The following is a 9,155-nucleotide window of genomic DNA, read 5'->3' on the forward strand; positions in this document are numbered from 1 at the left end:
TGGGAATCTTAGGATTGGATGTGTGGAGTGGGAGTGAGAGTAGGTTGTTTACTTACATTAGAATGGAAGCATGGAATAGAGATTAGAATCCAATTTATGTGTTTACTTTGTCTTGGATTGGGAGTAAATAGTTTCAAATTACAATTTTATCCTTATTTAAAGAATTATAATTTTTAATTACAAAACTAATAAAAAAATATATTTAATGAATAATATTTATTTTATTATATTTGTAAATTTATTATAATTATTAATATTCTTAATTATGAACAATAAATTATTAATTTTAATACAAAATGAAACCTTATTTTATTTTATTTAATATAATTATATTAAATTTATTATTATATAAAATAATAATATAATATTATTTAGTACAAAATTAATATTTTCTTAGAATAAACTATTTATTATTATTAATATTAAATAAATATAGTACTATTATTTTTAAAATAAATATAATAATATTATATTTATTAATTCTCTATTAATATAATAATATTATTTTAAAATAATTTTAACTTAGAATCAATGCAAATTATTATTTAGTTAAATATAATATTATTATTCAAATAAATATAATAATATTTATTTTATTTTATTAATTATAAAATATTAAATTAAATTAAATTAAATTAAGAAAATAAAAGGATAAAAAATTGAGAGGTGGGAATGGATTCCCACTCCCACCTCCCCTAATGGGAGTCCCACTCCCACTCTCCACTCCAAAAATGGATGGGGTCCACGGAGTGGGATTCCCACTCCCTTCTCATTTAGAGGAAGTAAACGCTGGAGTGGGAGGAATCTACACTCCTCACTCCCACTCTAACAAGTAAACACAGCATTAAATTAATCTTTTTTTCTATTAACCGAATATGCAAGGGAGGCCCATGCGGCTCTTGGGCTGTGTTGAGTTCTTGCTTACTCATGCTTGAGGGTTAATGTTCTTCATTGGGGTAGGGCTGGCTATATTTCTAGGAGAGAACTCCAAGCGAATATGAAGCGTATGGATACAAGTTATGCCTCGGAATGAAAGACAATTCCAAATCATCTTTGTCTATAAATAAGGAAGTTATAAGTAATGCAACTATAAATTTCATGGAGAGTTCGATCCTAGCACAGGATAAATGCTGGTAGCATACTTAACACATGCAAGTCGGACGGGAAGTGGTGTTTCTAGTGGCGGACGGGTGAGTAACACGCAACTACAATTTAGTAGAGGAACTTTAGGACACCCTTTGGAAAATGCACCTGGCGCTGTAGCTAATCGAGTAGCTCAAAAAACATGTGTCCAAGCTCGTAATGAAGGACGCGATCTTGCTCGCAAAGGTAATGAAATTATGATTGGCACCCACATGCAAGTCGGACGGGAAGTGGTGTTTCTAGTGGCGGACGGGTGAGTAACACGCAACTACAATTTAGTAGAGGAACTTTAGGACACCCTTTGGGAAATGCACCTGGCGCTGTAGCTAATCGAGTAGCTCAAAAAACATGTGTCCAAGCTCGTAATGAAGGACGCGATCTTGCTCGCAAAGGTAATGAAATTATGATTGGCACCCGCATTACTCAATAAAAACTCCCTTTTCTAAACATGGCCCATGAAATAATTTTAAAGGATCAAAATTACTTTTATTGACACCCCCATTCGATTTCCACAAATATCATATTTTGGTTTAAACAACAATTTTGCGGTGGACATGGACACAGATTCTTATCAAAATATCAATCATGGGAACTGGCTCAGATGGAAATATCATATTTTTATTGTGAAGTCTTTGGGAACGGATGTTAGAAATAACGAAGTTGACTGATTGAAGATACTTGCTAAATATAAAAGAAAGCTATGTTATCATTTTCTCATCAAAGTTATATTGACACATCAAGTAAGTATTACCTTTTTGTAAAAACAGTATTTTATCATCAAACTTTTGTGATGTTAGCACTTTACCACTATTTCATTAAAAATATTTAACAAAAATATGTTAAAAGTCAATTTTGCCCCTAAAGCATAAAATATTATTTTGCCTTTTGAAAAAAATAAATAACAAGAGATAAAATTACACAGTTACCCTAAAAAGTAGCCGTTAGATCCAAAAAAATGGTTACTTTTTTGCTTATAAAAACTTGTTGCTTCCTTCAAAAAAAAAAAACTTCTTGCTGCTGGCTACCCAATCCATTTCAACACCACTATACCAGCAACCCCTATTCAGTGACCAACCACCATATTTCAACACTAGCAATCCAATTTCAAACACCAGCAACCCCCCTTTGAAAAATCAAGAAAATGGCAAGCAAAATACTAAAATTTTAACGCTTTATCATTCAAAAACAGTAACAATAAACCACTGCAAACATTTCAACAACCCCAAGCCATTTTAACATCAGTAACCCATTTCAAACATTTCCATCCTAATTTTTGGGGAAAAAAAGGAAAGAAAGAAAGAAAGAAAGAAAGAAAGAAAATGGCGGGCCAAATAATCAAATCTTAACCCTTTATCATTCAAAAACAACACCAATAAACCACTGCAAACATTTCAACACCATTACGCTAGCAAGCCCTCAACATCAGCAACCTAACATTTCAACACCACTATACCAACAACCCCAAGCCATTTCAACATCAACAACCCCGTTTCAAACATTTCCAACCCCATTTGGGAAAAAAAAAAAGAAAAGGAAAATGCCAAGTCAAATACTCAAATTTTAACCATTTTATCATTTAAAAACAGCAACAAAAAGCCACTTTGAGGAGTGGCCAACCCATCTTTACTTGTAGTCTTCACTACCTCATTCTTCATTTGAAGCAAAGTGTATTCATCAAGTTCAAATGCCAACCATTAAATCCCAACTTACCCAGAATTCACCAAGTTAGATCCTAACTTCTATCCCTTCCTTGTACAAATGCTCTTTTACAGACTGAATGGGGACCTGCAACCAACAGAAAAGAGGATTTCAGACAGCATTCTAAATGTAGATAACATTGCATTTCTTGGCAAACATCAACAGAATAGATGAATTCAAAATCCTGATCTAAAATGAGAATTTATCCCATGCAACTGCATGAAATTCAGCCAGCCAACAAAAATATGAAACTTAACAAAAAAGATCATCAAACCTTTTTGCAAACAAGGAACTGAACCATATATTCCACAACTAAAATGAATTATTAATTGCATTAAGTTGTGTAGTTTTACCTCCTTTCGATGGAAAATGCCAGCAGCAAGGGCAGCAGATGCATTTGTTTTCCTAAAAACATCAGAGAAGTGCTCAACAGCACCTGCACCACTACTTGCAATCACAGGGATGCTCACAGCATCTGAGATCAACTTTATTAGATCCATATCAAACCCTTTCCCTTGACCTGAAAAACCCACATGAAAGCATTATGTCCATGGAAGAAAGCAAAAGAATTTAGTATGAAAGAAATACTATTATAAATGAAGTGTTGCCTTCTTATATGATCTGCATTCCATTAACATATTACAGCTAAGTACTCAAAACAGAAATATCAATCAATAAGTTTTTACTATCATTTTTCAACACATGCTTCAAACCACAATTTATTGCTAAAGTGAAATGCATGATGGAAACTCCTTCGGGGTAAACAGCATTATTCATACCATCACAGTCAATGCAATTCAATAGTATCTCTCCAGCTCCAAGATCTTCAACTGCTTTGGCAAGCTCATAAGCTCCAATTGGTCGACCTTCTCGCCCACCATTAACCTTAACAACAAATGATAGGAGGTTGTTTAAGATGGAAAACAACATAACTACCGGGTAGTCAAACTAAACCTGACAAACTACAACTAAACAAAGAAGATGGTGATTTGTGATTTTGGCTTTTGTACTGCTTTATCAGACTGAGTGGCCTGGGAAAAAAGGAAAAAAGATAACATAAAATTAATCTATTTCCTCATCAGTTCTTCTTGTGTTAAAGCTTCCACCTACATGCAGTCTGCTGGAAAACTATTACTGCTGCTGAGGCTCTGGGGTTCTGGTTGACATACTGTATGGACAAATAAGAATGTGACAATGAAGCAAAGAATGCCTACCGTACACTGATACCAGGCATATTCTTCCCCATTTGGACCTGAATTTTCAAAATAAAAAAATAAATCAAGAGACTCTTAATGTTAACTTGATGTTAAGTCCAGCCAAAACAGATATAAACAGCCACACCCTACTGGCAAGGTAACAGAATCAAATTGCTAGACAAAGTACTGATGTTCAACCAAAAGATAATTAAAAGTACCCAAAAGCCCTCAGAAGAAACAAGGAGATGAGTCCATCTGAACCAAAGAAATATTTTGGTAAACAAGATTTTAAGAAAAGATATGAAGGCCAACCTAGTCCTCAACAAGAAGTCAAAATAAGGGCGTGGTAAATCCCTGGCTATATAAACCACTGGACAATTGTCTCTGGAGGATATCAAGCCTCACTAATCTACTTGGTATAACCTATAACAACCATTGGGTAAAGGCACAAGACCTCCCCCCCCCCCCCCCCCCCAACAAAACTTTTTAACTTGACTTCAAAGTTATGACTTAACATAATAATTAAAAAAAAAAACAGAATTATTCAAGCAGGGGGCTTAAAAAATATGTAATCCCTGCCAATCTTTCCATGGACACCAAATAGGCTTTCCATGAACACTAATCATGCATCTGAATAGCAAATCCAAGCCACAGTGACAGAGAGATAGCTGGAGCAAGAGAGGAAAGGAAAGGAAGAAGAAAAACTGCTTCATCACCTAGGTCTGTCACCCTTACAGCCTTGAACTCCACATCATTAGGATGAGTAATGTAGACTCGACGAGGATCAATACTAACAACCACTGCCTGCAAAACAAGTTATCAACAAGTACTCTATGATCAAGACGAATACACCAATCAACAGTAGGGGCACGCATATATCAACAATCAGACAATGAGTTACCTGATTTCCGTAAACTCTAGATATCTGTTCTAAGCTGCTCTTTCCGGTCTTTACCTGAAAATAGATATTCGTAAAACCATGATTAGGAACACATAAACATGCACAATCACATCAGATCCAGAACTGTCAAGTAAATGGAAAATCAAAATTACTGCATACTCCTGTTTTCAAATAGTCTTCAGCTGCATAAACTGCATCACTTCCAATGGAAATCTTATCAGCCCCGGATCTGAAATATTCTGATGCTACCTCCAAACTAGAATAGTGCCTGGAAAATGAGCATCACCAAACAGTCTTCAGCATAATGGTACAATTTAACATAAACATTAATCATAAACTAAAGAACCACAAGAATTCTTAAATAAAATAACAATAATAATCATTTAAGGAATTGAAAGACAAAAATTAAAAAATATTTACTACAATGATTCCGACCATAGCAACCTAGAGAATACCTGCCATTCGCGTCTGTAAAATCTCTTATCCCACCACCAACTGTTAGTGGTACAAAAACATTCTCCGATGTTAATCTCAATACCTACCACCAAAAAAAAAAAAAAAAACTCAAAGAGTGATAGATGCTAATAGTTGTCTGATTAAATGATTTACAAAGTAAAATTCGTCTACTGTCAAATCAACAAACCTGCAGCATTGGCAAATCCCCTAAAGGGAAGTCACGGAAGCCGGTGATATTCAAGAAACTAATCTGAAATTCAATCAATCCAATAAACAAAAATGTTAGGTCTTACATGAAAATAATGTGAAGTATAACATGAAAATCATGTGAAGTATAACTTTGCTTTCTTATACATTCAAACATCAAAATATGCACTATATCAAGATAGCATACCTCATCAGCTCCCTCTTTGTAATACTGTCTAGCAAGCTCTACTGGCTTGCCAAGGTTTCTCACCTGCAAAAGTTTAAAATAATCTCTATCACACCAAAATTTAGATATGATATACTAAGTTGCACAGCTCCCAAATAATGGTAAAATTGATTCAAGTTCAATCATCTTGGTCATCACATCAAATACAGGTATTAATACAAATCATATAAACTGCAGTCCACACAATTTCTATGATGTACCTCATTCTCTTTTGTATGCTCTCTTACATCATACTGGTCACCTTTGGTTACAACAAGATCTCCTTTATCATTTGCTCTCACATCAAGACAAGCAATCACCTGTCAGAGTTTGTAAAATTACAAGAGCTTTCATAATGAGCACCAATAGCTTTATGTAGGTCAACTGAGATATACTTGCAATTTAAAAAATCCACAAAAGCACAAGAAAAGACTTCCAAGAGTACAGGTTCAACAGTTAGTACCCGTTTTGCAAGTTTCAAGGCCTTCCCTTCAGTTGGCTTCTGTCTTCATGTGAACCATTTGATCATTAGATGGATTGATAAAGCAAAATATGAGGCACATATAAGTCAGAGATACAAAAGCCACCTTTGGTATATTAGTCTTGGGATGCAGGAACCTTCTCAATACAGAAAGACCGACATCTGAAACATTCATTTTGTATTATTGGTGTCATTAAGCACTTCATTCAAATCATAGGCATTTTTTCAAAGGAATTATTTCTCCAGATAAAAGTGTATTTATAAATTTGATGATTTTGTTTTAAAATAAAATTAAAGCAAAGGTTTAAGGATTTTTGAGTAAAATATCACTTCAAACCCTCGAAAGTGGTTTTCTTAATTATGATGTCTTTGCCACAAATCTGTGTGTAAAGATGGTGAATATCAACATCAGAAATTTTATCACGAGACAATAATAAAAGAAGAAAAACTCAAAGCAAAGGATGTCTTACCACCACTCTTCTCTGGATGGAATTGAACTGCATGCACATTTCCCCTTCTAACAGATGCTATAAAATTGTCACCATAATTGCATGTAGACGAAACCCACTCTTTGTTGTCATCTGACTGTGGACAAATAAATAAAGATGGTCACCAAACAGCACGAAATTTAGAACAGGTATAGTCATCATGTACAGCAATTCATATTAGCAAGGGAAATTTAAGGAGGGAAGGACTGGAGGAGGAAGGCAAACATACTGGCATGGCACGGTAAGAGTGAACAAAATAAACATGGTGATCTCCGACATCATCCAAAATTTCAGAGTCTTTTGTGATTTGCAAAGCATTCCAGCCAATCTGCGGTACCCTGAAGCCATTTGACGAGTCAAAACGCCCAACCACGCCTGGTATCAGGCCGAGACCATTCACTACAACACATAAAACAAAATTGGATTTATTTTTTATTTTCTTCCAAGGTCAACACAGACTTAGTTTCAAAGAAGAAAAAGAAATGATATGTAAATGCATAATGTCTAAATCTGATCTTGTTCTGGGAATAGATAGCTCAGACAATAATTAGTTTCTGTACTCCTTTACACATTATTTCAACTGCTTGATGCTTGCAGATCTCCCTATGTTTGAGTTTTCTTTAATTATTTATCAAACAATGATGATATTATCATTTTGAAAATTGATGAAAATTTAATTCATTGACCTGGTCCATTCTCTTCACTAGACTGAAAAAGCAATTGAAGTCCAAGACATATGCCTAAAAACGGGCGATCCTTCTCAATATAGGCACATAGTGCTTCTGCCATCCTGCAAATAAACAGCAGAAACATTCCACACTGATGTATCAAACATGAAACTAAAGAGTCAAAAAAAAAAAAAGCAGAAGACCAAAAACATAACAAGTTTCATATGGTTAACCCCATACTCCAATGCAAAAAAATCACTATTAACATATTCGAGCTTTGGATTTACATTTCAGACTAAGGTACTTACAACACTTAATATGAATTAACAAATATTACTGGAAGCACATACCCCGTCTTGTTAAGCACATCCATGGCAGCAGCAAATGCCCCAACGCCAGGAAAGATAAGCCGGTTCGCATTGAGAATGTCCTCCGGAGTTTGCACCTACATTTCAATTTTTAAAAAGACAAAATTAAATCAAAACTTTAGAATACAAAAGAGATAAATATAATCGTTATGGCAAGACTAAAATTATACATATGGCTTTAGTATTTTGTATTCCAACGAAATAAATATAATGTAGCTTCACAAGAGAAAAAAAAAATCAAATAATGACAAAGCCTTAAAAAAAAAAAGGAAGCTTACATCTTTAATTCCAAAACCAAGATGACGAATTGCATTTCTCACGCTACGTACATTGCCAGCTCCATAATCAAGCAAGGTTACAACTGTAAATACATCCAACAAAATCAAAATAAAAGAAAAGGCAGAAAATTGATCTGAATTATTGATTAAAAACGAAAAGAAAATATGTAATGAGATAGATGAATAAGTAAATAATCTGCAATATAAGCAATAAGAACATTGAGAGCAGACCAGAATCCGAAGAGGTGGCGCGAATTGAGAGAGCTCTGGGAGATTTGAATTTCACACGGTTTTGTATTTTATAAAATTCGTTAGTGCGAGTGAATAGAAGTGATGACGTGGACGATATTGAAGATAATGATCGGGTGTTGTCCATTTGTGTCGTCGTCGCCGCCGCCGCCGCCGCCATTTTCAGCTCTGCTTGTTTCAGCTCTGTGTGCGTATCTGTAGAACTCAAAAGTGACTTTGAACTTCGTTACTGGCAAACCCAATACGCACCGATTTTTGAATTATTTATTTAGGGTATGTTTGGCACTTTCGATTCCGGAAAATTTAGGAAATTTACCATTATAGTTTAACAAATTACAAAATCAACCACACAATTTTTTTTTTTATCAAAACAAGTCAAACAACAAAATTTTGGACCAAATTACCCCTATTAATCTCAACCAAGCTCACCAAAATCTTTCACTCACTCAAAGTTCTCACCTATCGACAGCACCATAGAGCAAATCGGAGTTTATCACCGGCGGCCAATCTCGCCGGAATCACGTTAAATAACACCAATTCCACCAAAATCACGACTAATAGCAATCAAAATCTTCTTGATCAACGATTGAAGTTCAAAAACCCTAGGTGAGCAATTTCAAATAGATGCTTTATTTTATTCTTGTTTTGTGTTATGGTTGTGTGTTGTTGTTATTGTGGTGGTGGTGTTGGTGGTAGTGGTGGTGGTGGAGGTTGTCGGTGGTCTTAATGTATTGTTGGAGTGTGTTGGTGGGAATATTTTGCAATGGGTGCTGACCAATTCACGAAGATTCAAACAATGGGCAGCACCCATCGCACG

At 34.8% G+C, this 9,155-nt stretch overlaps 1 protein-coding gene across 1 annotated transcript; it reads right to left on the reverse strand.

Annotated features, from left to right (window-relative positions):
* Positions 1-2,355: 2,355 nt before the first annotated feature.
* Positions 2,356-8,597, reverse strand: LOC18054605 (imidazole glycerol phosphate synthase hisHF, chloroplastic). Its single transcript, XM_006452346.2, has 19 exons — positions 8,321-8,597; positions 8,090-8,172; positions 7,794-7,888; positions 7,462-7,565; positions 7,005-7,174; positions 6,758-6,872; positions 6,394-6,449; positions 6,270-6,308; positions 6,028-6,126; positions 5,789-5,851; positions 5,582-5,644; positions 5,394-5,476; positions 5,098-5,206; positions 4,939-4,992; positions 4,754-4,841; positions 4,056-4,093; positions 3,621-3,726; positions 3,195-3,361; positions 2,356-2,928 (listed from the first exon to the last, which is right to left on the reverse strand). The coding sequence occupies exons 1-19, from the start codon at positions 8,496-8,498 to the stop codon at positions 2,869-2,871; spliced, it is 1,770 nt and encodes a 589-aa protein (XP_006452409.1). The 5' UTR covers positions 8,499-8,597; the 3' UTR covers positions 2,356-2,868.
* Positions 8,598-9,155: the final 558 nt, after the last annotated feature.

The sequence above is a fragment of the Citrus clementina genome, unplaced genomic scaffold (assembly GCF_000493195.1).
Source record: "Citrus clementina cultivar Clemenules unplaced genomic scaffold, Citrus_clementina_v1.0 scaffold_1, whole genome shotgun sequence".
Lineage (NCBI taxonomy): Eukaryota > Viridiplantae > Streptophyta > Magnoliopsida > Sapindales > Rutaceae > Citrus > Citrus x clementina.